Source organism: Argiope bruennichi, chromosome 4 (genome assembly GCF_947563725.1).
Source record: "Argiope bruennichi chromosome 4, qqArgBrue1.1, whole genome shotgun sequence".
NCBI lineage: Eukaryota > Metazoa > Arthropoda > Arachnida > Araneae > Araneidae > Argiope > Argiope bruennichi.
The window spans coordinates 66,785,620-66,805,150 of record NC_079154.1 but is presented as its reverse complement, the minus strand read 5'-3'; the positions used below and the strand labels follow the sequence as shown (position 1 = coordinate 66,805,150).

The following is a 19,531-nucleotide window of genomic DNA, read 5'->3' as shown; positions in this document are numbered from 1 at the left end:
ATGTTTTTACTGCAATATTATTCGTGCATTTATTGTGATACTATTAATTTTGGACGTAGAGTATATTCATTTTGATATGATTCATTATCATATTTTAATTTCAAATGAGAAACTGGAGAATGTTAACTCTTCCTATGTTTTATTTTGCGATATCTCTTGAAAATGGTAGGTGATAGGCGGCAAACAACTCATGATGACGTATTCAGACGATTAATGAATTTTTATACGAAATAAAAAATAGGATAAATCGACACATTTTATTCATATAACAAAAAGGTTTTTGAATTTTTCCCGAATTTGGAGGTGAATAACCACTGATGATATAATCGGGTATAGTAAGCAAAAATTTATAAAATAAGACCATTGATTGAGACTGGGAGATTGATTCGTTGGTTTTGCGAACTATCTCAAGTATATAGATTATTATAAATGTTTCTGAAAGTTCATCTCCCTGTTTCGTATCTCGTATACCATTTTAACCAGTTTTTTTTTTATTTATTTAATAAATCATTGAGAAAATTCTGTGTGATGCTTTAATCGCATTGCTGAAAGGAAATTTAATTGTTTAGGATTTCTTTAAAGGAATCTTATAGTTAGTTAGCCTTTCCGCAGAGATTCAAAGTCAAGAGCATCCTTTGATATCACGCATTACCAACCTCTTCTTTTCTATTTTGGCAGATTACTTTACCTCGTCCACGATTTTGCGAGAACCGATTTCTAGAATTTCTCTGTCCGATTCTCCTCGCAAGAAATAAAAGTGCTGACAAAGGGGTGGGGAAGCAGATTTAGAGGAGAACAACCACTTGGTATGCGGCCGGGGTGGACGTGATAAAGAGGCTGCTGCAGACGTGACCAGCTCCCTCTCTTCCGTTTTCCTTTTCTGCTGTTTGTTGGCGAGATCGATGGATACGTGAGAAGTTGTGTCATTCCGGTCCAGAAATGACTCACCGCTGGCTGGACGTCACGGATTTTTGCACACTCTTTGAGAAAAGAGGCTGAATGATTCATGCAGTTGAGTTACGTGTTTAATTTTTTGGATTGCGTGCTGATAAAGAGAGTTGAGCACAATGTTTTTTTTTTCTGATTACAAAAATGTATAGCTCAAAAACTATTATAATTACATTACACATATATTTATCTTTCTGAGTTGTAAATATTATGATCGGATTTGCAATGAGAATAATTTTCTTGGCAAATATCATCGTTTGTAGTTTGAAAGGGGCCAACATGTCCATATCCGTATGTTGACCAAGGGTCAACAAGGGTTTCTTGGTCAACATACGGATACAAGTAGTAGACATATAATCCGTTATCTCGGCTTTCAGTGTTTTAGTGGTGAAACACAGAAATAAATGTGGCAAGGGTCTTTCTTTCGTTTAATACCAAAAGAAAGGACAAAGAAGAATTGTATCAGGTGAACATGAAGTCTATGATAAGGTCAGCCATTCCAATCTGAAACGACGCTAGGGAGATTAAATGTCTGCTTAACGATGAATTATAAATCGATTGCAAAGATATGAAAAGATACTGAATGAATAGACTAGATGAACAGTGTGAATTATGTAAAAAGGGTCCCACTAGGAGTACTTTATTACTTGGTGTTAGTCTAATTTATTTCAATTATATTTGTGTCCCATTTCGAAGCAGTACGGCCTATTTTGAAATGAATTTTGTAACTTTAAATCGAAATTAATTGACGAGGGCAATATCTGAACCGAAAACCCCTTCTCCAAACTCACACTCCATAATATAAGAGAGATATTTGCGCCTCGATGGATTTAATGTGCACCATGCTCACTTACCGTTTCTTTGGTGGAATTGGGCTTCGAAACTGAAAACTTCCATTTCAAAAGTTGAACCTTTACTATCAGACCTATGTGGTCCACGTCATGCGGAAAAGTTTCAGGAGGTACGTCCCTCCATGAATGATTATTCAATTAACTAATCACAATACCATTATTATGTTCCAAAGGGATCTGAAAGTTTGCTTACTTCTACGACATCCTCTCATCCAGGTACTTCCAGGATGCATTCCCAACATCAAAATTTTATGTGATAACGATGGGGCTTCGTTTGGGCATCCATGTCTTTGAATGTCTAGGTCCCAAAAATAGTAATATAGATACTATAGAAAATGGGCATCACCTATACATATTATATATGCATACATTACAACTCTCTAGTGAGAAGTAAGGGCTAGTCATCGGGATGTGGTCAACACAGCACCATCACCTTTGTTGTACTTCTTCCCTCAGGGTAGTTGGAACTCGCTTTCAAATCCGGGATTTTTCATCCCCATATATCTAGTACCTTTTGTAGAAATAAATTATGTGTGATAAATTTAATTTCGATAAAAAAAAATTAAGTTAGATGCCACGTGCTATTGAAAAAACGAAACAATCAACCCAGTTTATAATATCAGTAATTAGAATTATCAATGCGGAACAATTATGTGAAATCAAGTAGAGTTATAGCAAATTAGTATGAATTGGTAACAAAAAGATAAAGTGGGAGATAGAGAATCTCCGCCCGAAATAAAAACTGCTCCTCGAGTAAAAATATTAAACTATGAATGCGTTTGATTACCATTTTGAATTCAATATTCTTGGAGATTCTATTTCGTTTTTTTTATCTCGTTTCATCAATTTTATTATTCTTTTTGTCCACTGTTTTATTTAAATATCTAGTTTTTATAAGTTAACTACTGAAGCTCTGATTTCTGCTATAATTTCATATAGTTATTATCATTAAAGAGGTGCGTAGGAAGGAATAAAGTTAGAATGCAGAATATGGTAAAGCGCCTACATAGCAATTTCTCTAGAAAATTAAGAATTATCATTTTGATCTCGATAAGATATAATATATTGTACCTTTTAGTGTATCTAATACCTTGTATCTTGCACTGTAAAAAATGGAATAAGAGCTGTAAATATACCTTGTAGTTTCAAAAATAAATAAAAAAAATTACTCATTACATAATTTTTTTCATGAATTCTACAAAATCAGTGCATCTGCTTTTATCTATACTTATAATAAATCTCAATGTGTGTGTGTGTTGGCGCTCTACAGGCCAGACCGTTTCACCTACAGCTACCAAATTTGGTACATGTATACCTTGGAGGTTGGGAATGTGCACCTGGGGTTCCTTTTTTCGAATTTTTAATTAGAATTTTAATTATTAATTAAAAACTAACTTCCCCGCCAAAAAAAATCTTCCATTTTCTCCACCGCCAAATGAGTAAGGCTTCAGTTTTTTTTCTCCCAACAGTAATGAGGCTAGGATTAATATTTTTCGGCGGATTATTTCAAACGATTCTGTTTATTTTCTTAATGTTTGATGCATTTAAAATTCAACATTGTTAAGGAATCGATCTTTCAGATTCATTCTGAAGTACTTTTGAATTAAAATAAAACAGAATAAAGGAAATTAAAAATTTCTAATCCGCATAGTGTTAACCCCAACTGGCGTAGAAAAAAAATCACGTATTTGCGTTACGTAACTGGAGTTGAAAATTCACGCATGCGCATTGTATTCTGAATTCCGCATTGTGTTGAAAATTATTATCAACAGATGCGGACTGGATTTAAATTATTTTTAGGTTCGTTGTATGCTTTTGTAATTAAAATGTATCTATGTTAGTTATATATTTTTTGTATATGCTTATAGTTTTAAGTACATCGTTTTTTAAGTAGTTTTTTTTAAAACCTGTTTTCAACCGTTTATTTTAAACGATTCGTTTTATTTTCTTAGCGTTTGATGCATTTAAAATTAAACATTGTTAATGAATCGATCTGTTCATGATGAATCTAAGAAAATTTTGTTGACAAATTCTTGAGATATTACATAAATTAAAAAAGATATTCTTTAGTGGCCATAAAATTTAAACGCTGAGTGACTCTATTTTCAGTAATCAGATTATAAAAAAAAAATGCTTTGTTTCAGTAAAAAATATTATTATATTAATTGAAGATTAATTCTTTCCATTTTAATTTAAAGCATAAATTCTACGGGTGCTAACAGAAAATTAGAGAGATACATATTACGTTATAACTGAAGGCCTTTATAATATTATGAATGAATTATATGACAATCAAAATTTGAAGTTTTAAAATATTTTGATGAAGAAGCTATTAAAGTAGGAATTGCATAAAATATTTAATTATTAAAATTTTAACGAACATTAAGATTGGCGAACCGGCTGGTCGCCAAAGGCGGCTAGTTATTAAATAAAAGCAGGTGCACAAATAAAGTATCAATTAACAATCTGAAAACATTAAACATTCGTTCATATAATCAATACTTAGTAAAGCTCTAGAAATAATTGGACCGAATGGCAAAAATTCAATGTGTTTATCATTACTGAAACCTAATGAGTATTGAAAAAAATTATCTGTTTAGCATTCAAAAAATTAAATTTAATTTTAAAATTAATTTTAAATTCAAAATTTTAAATCTCTGGAAGCATTGGATAATGAATATATTTCAAAAGAAACGTATAATATTTTTAAAAAACTGGTGCATAAAGGATAAGTAGTAAATAAGCATAAATAGTATTAAAGGATACATTCAATTGCACAACTTTAAAATTTATTAAGAATATGCATTGTTATTTCATGTACTAAAAAGAAATCTCTTTATTCCTTTATATTAATATTATTGAACATACATTATTATTTCTTAAATCAACTGCTTTATAATAAAAAAAAAATCCGTTATCCCAGAAATGCTTTAGAATGGATAATATGAGCTGAACTCTTTTGTTTAAAGTTTTTACACTATAATGTCGGATTAGTCAAACTTTATGCTAAACAGCTGCTGCTTCCAGAATTAAAATTATGTTTAGCTAAATTTTTGTGGTTTTCACAGAACCACGTTTTATTCTCAGTTTTGAGGAAAAGTCCATTGACACTGACAGTCAAATAAATCTAATAATTCAGAAAATTTAGAATAAATCATCAGTAAAAACATTTCAATTTTTATTTTAGTTTTGCTGTTTTTTAAATTTGGCAACGTCTGTTATACTTTTTAGAATTTAATAAAAATCGTTTGCTTTTATTTTCCTCTTTTTATATTTGAGAAAAATTTGTTTAGAATTCAGGATATTTTGGAGATGCGTGTTATGTAAAGCCCAAATTTATGAATGGTTAAATTAATTTACTTGATTGAGAATTTTTTTTGGTAAGTGTATTTACCACAGTTATAGTTATTTTTAATTATTTCTTTTTATAGTCGTATTTATTTTAATTAAATTCAAAATATTGCATGTTCCAGCAGTTTACATAAGTTACTTTAGCACTATTCTTAATTTTATTATGCTTTTAAAATTAAAATTTAGTTTGTTAAAAAAAAGTAGATTATTATTTATTATCAAGTTATTACTTATAGATAAGCAAACGTGATTGTTTATTTCACTTTTTTCGTTCGAGATTTATTCTCGATTTGTCATTTTCTCCCAACTGAAGAAGGGAAAAAAAAAACACACCTCATTTTAGAAAACTAGGCTCAGATCCGTGGCTTAGGTCCGTGCATTTTAAGCATACGCATACATTCATTTTTACGTTTTTTAATCGAAAATGAGAAATATGAATTCTCATTTTTCAAACATAATAATTTACGTACTAATGTTTTTAAAATTTTTTAGATTAAAGAATAAAGTTTTTTTATTCAGAATAATCTATAAGTGAAGCAGTGAAAACTGAGTAATCATTACTAGTAGTAATCATTACTTTTTACCCCATAAGATAAAAGAAAATTAGAAAATAAATAAACAATGCTTTTTAGCAATTATTTTGTTATATGAATTTCAATTATGTTACACATTATTGTAAAATTTAGTTATGAGGCTTGATATATAATACAGAATTAAAGAATTTATTGTTGTGTTGCTTTTTGAAATTGCTTAAAAATTAATAGGCTTCGGCGATCAGTTATTCACTGGACACATTAAAAGCAATCATTTAATCATGTCGAAAAACTTTGAGATTATATCCTATCTAGCAAAAGATAATATTATTTAAAATTTTCCTTGCGCAATGAACATAGAGCGTTGGGACTGATTTTCGAAACTATGAAGATGAGAATTGGGGTTCCGTCAGAGCTATATTTTGCACTATCTCTTAAAACTAAAAGGTGGTTGGTGGCGGGAAGAAGATTAATGATGGCATATCTAAGAGTCATGAACTTTTATATGAAATAAAAATTGGAATATATGGTAAAATGGCTATGGCTAGTGTACTCTGTTAGTGTTTTCTCCACGAAGAATGAGCAGTAAAGTAGAGGTTATGAGATTGCTCTTGAAAATGAAGAGTATTGAAAGTAGGTGACCTTTGATGATACATCTGTGGGGGGCGGGAAGTATAAATTTCCATACAAATTGGAAATTGGAGAAATTGTTACGGTAGGACTAGGGAATTCATTGAAGGTTTTCTTGATAGAGAATGTAGAGTAAATTAATATTATTGTGAGTTTTCTCGAAGACGAAAGATGATGAGGGACAGGTAATCATAGATGATGTGATCATGAGATAAAAATTTCCGAAACAGAGCAGTAGTTGAAAGTAGGGGACTGCTCATTGACTTTTTTTCAATTATTTTAACTAATAGATGACATTCTTGATTGTTTAAAAATAAGGCGTCTCATTTTGTACAAGCAAAATCGAGATGTGACTACTAAAATTGTTGGAATATTCATGTTTATTAATACCCTGATATTCCAGTTGGTACATCCTATTTTTGAGTATTCTTTTTTATTTGTAACAAACGCAATTGAAGCCATGAAGTTCCTTCATTTCCTTGTTAAACAAAAGTTTCAATGTGTAAGAGTAAGAAAATTAATCCAGGTCATCTAACTACATATGGTCTTATACTGTTCTGTGACGTCTGATTATTTTTTTCCTTTTTCAAGATGAGCAATAGATTTCAAAACTGAATGTCTGCTGCAGTGAATTATTACATGCGGTAGTATCACGTGAAAATGACTTAGCCCCATTACCCTTTAGATTATATTAGATTAAAAAATAATTCCAATTAAAAAAGCGTTTATGTCAAGGGCGACTAATAAATACGCACATGCATAGAAATATGAAAATTTAAGAATTAATGAATTTTAAGCAAAGAGAAATTGATGTATAATAAAACGGTGTAAAAAACCAAGGATAAAAAAGTTCAAATTTTTTTTTTAACTCTGGCTATTTACAAGAAATAGCCAGAGAAAATAGCAATGTAAATTTTCATCAGTACACAGACCTTTACTTAAGTGATCTTTCTTTGTCGTCGAATCAATTATAAAAATAGTCCTCATGTGCATGGAGGGAGAACTAAAATACAATTTAATGATATGGTATCATACAGGGAAAAATGCGACATCTTTCCTGGCGAGACCAAACTGTATCCATTTCTGCACAAGGGTAGTTTAGATGTATAAGCATATTTTATTTATGGCTGACAAAAGCATTATCATAATTTAATTTTTAATTTTTTTAAAAATGTACCAAAAGCTACGATACGGACCCTAGAGAATAAATAGGAGTGCTTTTTATCATTTAATAAACTTTTGTTTTGTTTTTCAAAAATGTTCTATGGATGAATAAATTATATAATTAATTACTCAAGAAGCGAACTTATGCAGTCTAGTCTACAGAGCAAATGTTGGACCACTCGTGACGAAAACTAGATTAACTGCTAAACAATTTTCGAATTACAACGAAGCATACATTGAAATTTGCTTTGGTGGAAAGTGGCCCCTGGGACATGGTCAAAATTTTTCCTCTCTTGTTGTCACCATTGATTAGTAAATAAAATATTAGCCAAGTCGTGGTAAAAATTCTATCGCTCCTCTATCGCATTTGGCTTTTAAGATATAAATTCACTTATGTTCTCTCCCCTTTAAACGAATTTCTGTGCTGTCCTTGTCCTCCTTGTCACAGTTCCACTAATAAACATATTACAGATTTACCTCATGGCAATAACATACAAATATATGTATAATAGAAGCAATGAATTTTATAATTAGGTAAAGACTGTATACTTTTCCTTTATTCTTTACGTAATAGTATTCAAGCACCCGCAGGATACCTACAAGATCACATGGTTCATACCTACAATTTATGAAACCTTGTATTAGATAAATACAGCGACTAAATGAAAATATCTAAAACTTATGATTCTGCTTGGAAGCAAGCAATCATATCAGAGAAATTTGTTTGAGAATTCTGAAATTTAACATAGTATTTATTGCATAAATTCAATGTATGAAATCTGTTTGATTTGCCATTTTATGGTTAGAAATTGTTCTATGCATTTTCTTTAGAATATTATATATTTTTAAAAGTTGATATGAGCGAATCGTCCTTCACGAAAACATCCGTAAATTTATGCATCAAAGGGTGGGTATAAGCAGAAGAAGCAATTCTTCTACCATTCCTTATCCTTTATGGGAATCTATATTTCAATTCAATTAAAGTTACTTATCTTGAAATATTAATGATTATATATTATTGAAAGTTATGTCCCAAGAACTGATTAAAATTCTCACGAATTTTAAATGCCTATACTACTCTATTTCCAAATACTAGTATAATTTTTTAGAAAATTTGAGCTCGACAAATTTGATATAGAACATATTAGAAATACATAACTTATTAATCTATAATATGACAGAACTAAAAATTGCTAATTTGTGTGGAAATCGCTCATTTGATAATTAAAAAAAGAATAAAGATATACATATAATTTTATAGAATTTTAGAATAATTTTGAGAGTGGCGGGGCAGTGTAATTTCATCACTTCAAACACTTAATATAAGCAAATTATATGGCGAATGCACCAATGGCACATTTGCAAATTCCATCCTTTCTGCCTTATCGGGTTTTTCTTTATAGAACTGCTTTCTTTAGGAGCAAATTTCTATCTTTGAAATTAGTTATTTAAAACTGCGTAGTGTTTTTCTTATTTGTTGTGTCAAGAAGGTATCTTACATGTGCGTTTTTTGACGTAGGCTCTGGGCGGAGGTTTTCCACGTGAGCTCTTCAACGGGAGCCGCCAGATGGCAGCAGGTGTCGGAAGACCTTGTGCCGGTGAACATCACGTGCATACAGGACAGTCCCGAGTGCATCTTCCACATCACAGCTTACAACTCGCAGGTCGAGAAGATCCTCGACGTCAAGCTCGTCCAACCAGGTGCTCATTTTGTAATAAATTTTTAGCACTTAAAAAAACAGGGTGGAAAATGAGAATCTTGTCTTTCTATAGTATTATCATAAACACATAAAAATAACAAAATAATTTTTATATTAATACTTTAAGCGAGAAATATTGAAACAAAAAGCATTATTACTTAATATAAATGCTTTGCTATGTCCTCATTACTACTGTGAAGGGTTTCTTATGTGTATATAAAAGATATTATTAAATGGCAACGCATTACTAAATTAATAGAAAATTCCGTATTTCTAAGGAAATAGATAAACAATTTGCTTATTTGCCGCCTATGAATTAAAATTACTTACACAACATAAAGTTCTACTGGAAGGAATTATATAATATATCATAATTTTTCATGTCATAATTTATATCATAATTTTTGAAACATTTAAAGTAATTCCTTCTTGCTTGATTACTCTGCCTTATAACGCAATGAATAATATCTTAGTTATTCCGTTTATGCAACAAACGCTCGAAACAATGTTCTGAGGCCATAAATCCAAATCAATAGAAAAAAGCAAAAATAACCTAATAGTGCAAAAATGTATCGAATTAATTAATGAACATTCACTCATTTCTACGTTAGCGGTAACCTACAAATTCTGAGCCTGTGCCTTCATGCTATGAAATTTTTAGTAATTGAAAAGTATTTATATAAATTACTAAACTACTAATGAAAATAGAATAAAAGAAGCATGAAAATTGGTTTAGCAGCGAATGACATGCAATAGCACTTGATTTACAAACGTTTTTAAAAAAATTGCATCTGTGCTTTAAAATTCCTCTAGCCATCTTACACAACCATTTGGTTCACTGGAGTTAATGTTAAATTTAATTAAATTCTAATTTTGTGTATCTTGATATTAATTGATGCTTCAGAAAATATTTTAAATTTAGAATTTATAGACACATAATTCATATTTTTTTAAAAGCCTTATTCCGTTCTGCGCATTTCTATATTTTTCTCCTTACAACACGGAAAGAGGAGAAATACTTGATAATGGATATATTTAAAAAAATTCAACATTACTTAATCCCCAAATAAAATTTTAATTGTAAGTGCGATAAAATTTTCAAAAATATTTATTAAAAGCATAACTTATACTGAAACCTACTTAATATGAAAAAATAAGTCTAATAATCTAATATCCGCATCATGTTACGTGAATGTATGCGTTATATTAGGTTTAAATATTTTTCAAAATTATTTATTATTTACGGCTACATATTTATTACTATTTCTTTCCTGGTTTATGTATTTACTTTATTTCTTTTCTGTAGTTTCTTTTTATTTTATTTACAGCTTATTTCCTTTACTTTTTATTTATATCGTATTTTTGTAATTAATTTCTTACTCTGTAGATATTTATGCATGTTATATCTCATTTTGTTTATGCTCACTGTACTGCATAATTTTTCTCTATATATCATGACTTTATGTTAAGGAATATATATATATATATATATATATATATATAATCTGAATTAATTTCATAATTTTTATCTTAATTTAACCCATATTAAAATAAATGTAAAATTTTCTCTTATTTCCTGATCCATATTCTACTTTTTTATTTATTTTTCCCCTTCGCTCTAAACGAAGGGGGAAAAATCCCTAATGCTTACCACATTTTTTTTAAAGATATCTAAAATTCCCTTGCCTAAATCGACACGCTTCAAAGAAATCCCTATCAAAATCCTTTTTGTAAAAACCACCCAAATGGAACTCTGCTCGTGTGTCGAGATGTAGACTGACGTATATCTCATCTCTTCTACCATGTTCATAATATACTTCACGGAATGAAATAAATCGAATTTAAAATTTCAAAAGCTTTTTCTATTCGGCCACGCAACTGCTAAAAGATGTTACACACACGCACGTAGACGCACACACACGCGCGCGCGCACGCTCTCACTTTTATTCATTTAGGCTGAGGGATATATTTTGAGGTGATCTGCCGTCTTCTCTCTGAACTGTTTAGACCAGATCGGAATTTCTTGACTGAAATTATGTTGGGAAAAAATTATGATGCATTAGTGACAAAAATGAAAATGAGTTGAATTTCACATCAAATATGAGGTACATTGTTGTATAACATACAAGAAAATATATTTTAAAAATTAATTAAAGCGTAAAAAAATTATGCGATAATAAATTTGTATCGAACTGAAAAGACACTTTTTTTAAATTTTGAGATGGTATGGCAATCCTCTTCGTATTGTAATATTTCCAAACGTTATTATAAGAAAAAGTCAAACTTTCGCTCAATTTTCGATTAATTAATTTCCCAAAAATCTCTCCAAAGTGCACATTTCCACGCTTCAAAGTGTATTGTGCCAAGTTCTTGATCAAATGGTTTGACAGGAAGAGCGCCAGCACACAGAGACGCACATACATTCATTTTTACTATTAGTAGAGATAAAGATTAGTAAATCTCTAAGCAATGATAATAGTTGCATTGTACACACGTCAGAAGAAAAATAGTGATATTAAGTATCAAAATATAGAGATGACCTCTTAAAAGAAAATTTAATTATCTCCAGTTAAATCATAATATATTCGGCAAAATTTGCATTTCGAATAGTTTATCTTTGAGGAATGTATTTATAACATCAGATAAGGGTATTGTCTCAGGAAATTTTAAATTTAGAGCAATTCTAAACACGTGGACAATCCCTTATGAAAGAATGAGTCGCAAAATCTTTTAGCAATTTTGTTCAAAATGTCATTTTGAGTTTCCTCTTACGATAAACGATAGCAGAATAAGGTTAAAGAAGTTTGTATATTGAACATAACATCAAATGTCATTTAAATATATATTTATCAAAATGAAGTCCGGCATTATACATTGCGAAGATTATTGGAGTGAATTGATGCTTATGTGTTACACCTAAAACGTTCCACACCAATTTAATTTTCAAGCCCCTTACACATATTGCAATTCGAAAAAAAGGTTAACCACCACATATGATAATGTATAGGTATCTGTATCGTCGTATTTCATATGAATATGAAGCAATTTGAATTGATTCTGTCTATATATCTATTCTATATGAATTGATTCTATAATATATGTAGCAATTTAATACATATAAGGATGTGTATTTTCAAACAATACAAATTTATTTTACTAATAAAAATAGCGTAAAAATATTTTTATAACAAACCTAGCTTAATCCTCTGTAAATATTCAAGGGTGTTATTTGAGAATGTATTTGTTTGCCTTCAAAATGGCTATTGTATGACAAATATAAAGTTTTTCTGAAATAATTTGAGAGCTATTATAGAGCTATAAAAATGCAGAATGTTCTCTCCTCAACCTTTTTATAAATACCTAGCATGAAATGGCACGTTTCGTGTGTAATGTTTTCGTATAGTGAGAAGAAATGAGATTACAGTCGGGAAATAGATTTGGTCCAATGATTCCTATTTGCAGCTTTCAGAATAAATCAGTTTTCAATCAAAATTTGATGTAATACAAATTTTGATGTTACATCTACATATCAAATTTCGTCACTCTTTGCATTTTTGAGTGATCGTACTCGCATACGCACGCACAATAAATTTATTAAACTCAGAAAGATCTAAAACTTGGTTCATAAATAACTCGGACGGGAATTTTTAGTAATTTTCTTTCTTATTTTAGTCTACTCAATATTTTAGAAAATTAAAAAAATACTCGCAAGAGCCCATCAACAAAATAGTAGCATTCTATTCAGTATCATTTCAGATGCAAACAAAATAAAGAAATTTATCTTTTTAATGATTTCATTTTAAGAATTTTTTTCTCAGATTTCATCAAAATTCTTTATCGTTTTCACCTTTAGAGATATATCTTGAAGCTGAAATGTTGGCAGGCTGTGTCCCATATTTCAATAGCAAAATGTCTAAATTTTACTATCTTTGGTGTTATATGCTTCCAATGCGCTTTTAAGAACATGTTTTTTTTATGAATTCAAACTTTTTTTTATAATTATATTTTTTTACCAAATATAATTTAGAATATATTAAACTTAATGCAAAAGAGGATATATTGCATTGTAGGTTAAATGAAGGAATAAGTATAAATTTCAAGTGTCATTGGTTTTGAAAACGTCGTAAGTACTTTCTGAATCTTCTTTTAGATTCCCTGCCGCATTCAAACTTTTTTTTTCAACTTTGCCATAATGTATTTCTTTTCAAGAGAGCAGAGGAGAAAAAAAAGTGTCCTTTCCTCCATAAGCACAGATTACATTTCCGATTTCTTTCCCTCCCTTGTGATTTCGGAAAAATCGGATCTGGAGATTTGCATGCATCCGTACAGATTTTTGTGAGGAACGCGCCTTCCCCGAGTTGCTAAATTTAGAATCAATCGATGGCGCATCCCCCAGACGGAACCGGAAGTCGACGGGATCAACAACGACACTTTGCCCTGCGATAACAGGTACCGGACACTTAGAAAAACTAAGGGGCAGATCCCTCACATAAACATTTTAGAGAATTTTAATTTGTTTTATTCTTAAAGTTCCATAAAACGTGATTAGTTCTCAAAATCAGTTGAATGTATCAATCGGCGTGGAAGAGAATTGGCCAATTCTGGGTTAAAAAATTATTGGATTAACTGATTGCATACTTTAAGAAGTTTAAATGTTCAGAAAAAGTTAAATTTTTTTATGAAAAAATATTTTAGGATTTTAATACTTAGGCATGATTCAACTGTCCGTGTATTGTTTTTAAAAAGTTTTATAGGTAAAGTAATAAATAGATTTAGTTTTAGTTATATAGTTTCATAAAAAGAGTATTTAATATCGTAATAAAGGGCGATATATAAAGGTTATATTTAATAATATATACTTAAAAAATTAATAATATATATACTTTTTTTGGAAAGAAAATTATATGAAAGAAAACCGATATCACTGTAAAGTTAATCTTGTGAATTTTAAATGGTTTTTATTTGGTAATATATTTCGAAGTTTGGTAATATAGAAGAATTTTAAGAAAAACATTAAAATTGTATTGATTTTTAATTAAAAGCTTATTTAAAATTAAAAAAATTTTTTTTAGTTAACCTATACTATTTAAAAAGTAACTACTTATTCTTGCAGCTCTAATTGAAATGATGTGCCATAAAGCATTTTAAATGTTTTTTTATTATATTCGCCTGGTCATTCATGTCGTATGACGTAATTTATTTACTAATAGTTTGCCAACCACAAAGACTATCATTTTTATTTATAATATTGAAATTACGGAAGGCAAAGATCGTTTTTGACAATCTTCGATATAAATAAATGATTGAAAAATGGTGTTGTCATCTTTAAATAGTTCTAACTCGTAACATTTTAAAATTAAAAAAAATATTGCATATTTCTCAATTGTATTATCAATTGCAAGATTTCAGACGGAAAATATAGTATAAATTCTATCTACTTGCTTACGCATTTCGGATATATAATTCTCTATAAAAATCATCTTGTTTTTTGATCTAGTAACACTTATTTGTGCAATGTTATCTTTAAATTTCGACGAATAAAAAAAATCGAGAGGAATGATTAGATTAGCAAGATGTAAAAAAAAGGCGTTCCAAGAACTCCACAAGACAGATTGTTGGACTTAAAGTTTATAAATTTTTAATGTAATTTTCTTGTTTAATAAATGCTTTCAAAGGAAGAGTTTTCTTAACGTTAATCGAAAAAAATTGTTCGATTAATCTAAAAAAATTAATTGAAATATTAAGGCTTCTCCTCAATAACTTCAGCTCATATCATCGCATAAAAACTGTTTATACAATATTTTTAATTGAAATAATTATGATTTCAATGAAATTGGTTTCATTTTATATGATTTCTTTCACCAATTTTCATATATTAATAAAAATATTTAAGCATATTTTATAGGAATAACTTTCATTGTTTCAGTTGCTAGCTTCATTCAAGGAGATTTGTTAATAGATGACAAATTCCGAGGTCTCTTATTAGGTGTTAAAAGGAACTCCATTGCGATACCACGTTTTTTATTGCGAAAATTGCAATGAAACGTGATGTCAACAAACCACGTTGAGACAGTGAAAACCACGAAAAACATAAATCCTTAAAGCATTGCCAATTTACATAATGCACATACATGAGTGGCGGATAATCCCCACGCCAGTGTATCGTAGAAATCTCAACAGAGGTTTAATGTCAACGTATTGACAGGAATCTTATTTCCTGGGATCACATTTGCTTCCCGAATACCTGAATCCCTGTAATACACCCTGTTTTCTTACAACAAATCTTCCAAGAAATGTTACACAGTTGCAGTGCAACAAGACGTGTTTCGTGTATAATGATGCCCCTGCATAATCACTTCGATGTTACATAGTTAAGAAGGTAAACTGTTAGCGTGTCCTCCGCGTTCACTAGATACCAACTGGCGTGAATCTTTCGTATGGAATCACCTTAAATCGCCTGTTTATGCGCTACCTACAGATACACCCAAACCGTTAACTGCAAACACGAAAAACGTACCTTCTATTTTCGAGAGCAGCCGGAAATAGTTTCTACTTCGTTGTAGATTGTACAATAACATCAGCGGCCGCTATTTCACCATTTCGAAGCAAATTTTGTAATAATTAGATAAATAAATCTTTTTGTAGTTATTTCATTTTTTTTGTCCCTCTAACATGATATCAAATCTTTGCGTGCTTTTTTTTTCGATTTTCATGTTCTCAATGTTGTTTGTGACATTATGTTTCAATGCAACTTCTGTTCCTCTTGATATCTATTAACAACCTTCTGAATTTGTTGTCTGTTAACAGAACACCTGGTATATATATATATATATATATATATATATATATAAAATCAAATTTAACATATCAACTGATTTCATAAAAATTATATATGCTGATATGTGAGAATTTTATTTCTGAAAGTAATTCTGCTGCCTAGTTTCTTAATAAAATCATATATCATGTCTTCTTTCTCCTTCAAATGATTATATTCAATATAAAATACTTTGAAAGAAGTTTTTACGTAATTGAAGATCAAAGTAATAGAAAATGGGCATAAGTAAAAATGCTTCTTTAATATGTTTCTTCAAATACGTGATAGGGAAGCGAGGTGAAATTACGCCATACAGATTATGCCAGGTTGGAACATCTAGAGAATTTCACCAATCCTACAGCAAATGATTCGGTCCGTCGCTCACTGGATGACCATGATAGCCATACAAACTTGTCTAGTTACGAATTCTATTGTAACACCATATTAATTTCATTTCTATTCCAGCATACACATCATATAAAAAACAATATCTTGATATGACTTTTATTGATAATTTAAAAATGCCTTCAGTTGAGAGTGCGCACAACCAAATAAATATACTATCTAATCAATTAAATAAACAATATGGTTAAATATACATAAGAAAATTAGAAATAGTTTATATTTTCAACCAGACATATATGAATGTAGATATTTATAAAAAAAGAAATGTGTTCTGTAACTCTTGAGAGATTTAAAGGGGAAGAATTTGCACCTACAAAAAATACAGAATAGCTAGTTATTTACGATGAAGAAGATAAAGAATCTTCTATCTTGGGCAAAATGCATAGACTCAAATCCGTTAATAGAAAACTATCCCTTGATGATAGGTCTGAAGATCTAGCTCTTCATATTGAAATTGGTCTGCCAGAAATTACCACACCTTAGGATTTACCGTTGAAAGTAACAAATTACGGTTTCATTGAAACATCGGGTAAGTTATATCCAAATTCAGTAGCGGCAATTAACCAAATCAGTAAAGATTTCCAATGTAGAAAAATCTTCCTCTAATCTGACAGGAATAAATTTGAAGAATTCGAAGCTTAGAAGAAAGATAAGGTAATTAAAATGAGTTCAATGATAGAAAGAAAGCGTCTAGGTTTTCGGGGCAATGGATTCAACGGCAAAAGTGGCGAAGATTAAAAAGGAGTGAAAAAAATAGGGAGAAACAAATAAAGCTAAAAATTCTTATTCCTGAAATAGAAAAATGAAGATCTACAGGCAGAGATTAACAATTGAAACATCTTCTACTGATGCTGATAATTCATACATATAAAAAAGCTTCATGTGATGATAACTCGGATGATAATGCGTTTGATGTTTTATCAATAGACATTAAGATTTGGATAATTTGTGGAAAATATGGCACAGATGAAATGTCATATTGGTGCACTTTTTATGTTAGGCGGCAACTCCATGCATATTTCAGATTTGATTCTATAGAAATTTGGAAATTGTCAGGCAGTAATTTGCCTGGCGAAATTATTTTACTAATAAATATAATAAAGTAATCTATTTCCAATATAAATTTGTCATGATGTTTTAAGACTATGAAAATCATTTAGCTTGTTGTTATAAGAGACAATTGAGCAATAAAATAATGTCAGCTTAATTAGTATTTGTAACATCCAATTTTATCTGAATTTCACTGTTATAATTTCCAAAAGGATGGCATCATGCCCCCGAAAATATGGTATATTTACTTCAGAATATGGATATTTGCGTCATTGTGCACAGTGTTTGAAAAATATTTTTAAGTAAAATTCAAAATGCTTTTAAGCTTTAACTTATTTGTCCAATTGATAAGAAATTGTAAAAATCAAAAAGTATCCTTATTTAAAGTTCTATGTTTTATACGATATAACAAAAGATACATTAAGTTTGCATGATTCTACCAGAATACCTTATTACAAAAAAAAGCTGAACTTTACTTGTAACAATACTATAATCCAACACAAACAATATTCTCCAAAAAAGGCATGATCTGAACTGAAAATCAAAGACGTTGAGTTTATAAACGCGTCTTCTATAAATGCCAAAGTTCAATCCATTTGGTAATCACAGGGAGAAGAATATCATGCATTTTAAATTTATTTGGGAAATGAAAACTCGCATGCAAATAAGTATAAACAACGGTGCAAATGAACGATTTCAGGTTTGCGAATTTTTAGGTATATTTCTTAAAGAATGACTACGTACTGCAACGGACCTCATGACACGACGTTGGGAAGAATTCTGCAGATCTTTATCGGTCATGGTCTCTACTCTAGAACCCGAAACCACCCTTCATTTATAAAAGTACCTCCTTCCAAACTTTATATATGTATAATCTTTGTTTTATATATATATGTTATATAGCAAAGTATGTTTTTATCTATTAAATAATGATAGTGCATTCAAGTATATTCCACTACAAAATCGGAAGGACTGTAAATTATGGTCTTCACCATTTACCATACCACTTTATAAAGGCATGTAGGCAGAAAGCAAGCAAATAGAAATTTTAAATTCATATTTCCTTGTAATACAGACAAGTTACAGGTATGCATATTCATACGCTCAGTAGCCTGAATATAAATATAAAAAATAGCTATATTTTTCATCCTTGTTTTTATTATAGTTACATACCTCAGACATGAATATTTATATACATCTGCAAGTTTTATCATGCTAATGTTTAAGCCTTAAATGTCTTGGAATCAGCTTATTTCAGATGAAATCGCGAAGTACAGGAATTAGGAAATCTATAATAGTATTTGCTCTCTCTCTATATATATCCTCAGCTTGACATAAAACCTTCATAAAATTACATATATTTCAATCGCATTTTTAAAAAAATTATATTTTAAAACATAAAAATAGAATAATAGAAGCTTCTTTCAAAGTTTTCCATCTGCCTAAATTAGTAATATTTTTCTGCGATGAATTAAAAACTAGCGACATCTCGGAGGGTTTTTTCTGGCGAAAGAAATACCCTGCGTGCCTTAACGAAATGATGGTGTCCTTATGCAGATCGCGATGCCAATTTTCCATTTCATTTCGGTTGGAAGGCATTATTGTAGACACTTCCCCCCGGAACACGGAATCCTCGTGTTTAATTCATGATTTCGACCTTTTCCTACAAGAGGAATATATGAATGGAAAATCAGATGCATTCTCCGGGGAGAACTCTGAGAAGAAGAAAATGAAAATTTTAAAAACTGTTTGCCGAGGGAAAAAAAAGTTTCGGTAAAAAGATCGTCCAAAATTAAAGTTCTCTTAGAGATTTTTCCATTTGCGTCAGAGTGCTTTGTTGAATTTCGAGTGAATGAGTAATTAACTCGATCTAATTCTCTAGATTATACGGAAGAAATTGCAGATGGGTTCCTGAACCCAGCTTCCCTTGTTTAAAATGGAGTTTAACATTCTGGTGGATTGCTATAAGTGCTTACTAGTGGGACAGGAATAAATGAGAGAAAAGAAAATTTTTAATGCAACGAAACTTGTCGGTTTCCTATACATAGTCATTTTTTTCATAAGAAATTAAACCTGCACTTTCAA

General features: G+C 30.1%; 1 protein-coding gene across 2 annotated transcripts in view; it reads left to right on the top strand.

Moving 5' to 3' along the window:
* Nucleotides 1-19,531, top strand: part of LOC129965787 (protein still life, isoform SIF type 1-like) — a 284,431-nt gene that overhangs the window by 124,754 nt on the left and 140,146 nt on the right. For both annotated transcript variants that reach the window (XM_056079968.1, XM_056079967.1), the window contains exon 3: nt 8,997-9,178. In XM_056079968.1, the coding sequence (XP_055935943.1) occupies nt 8,997-9,178 (182 nt within the window). The remainder of the gene's footprint in view (nt 1-8,996; nt 9,179-19,531) is intronic.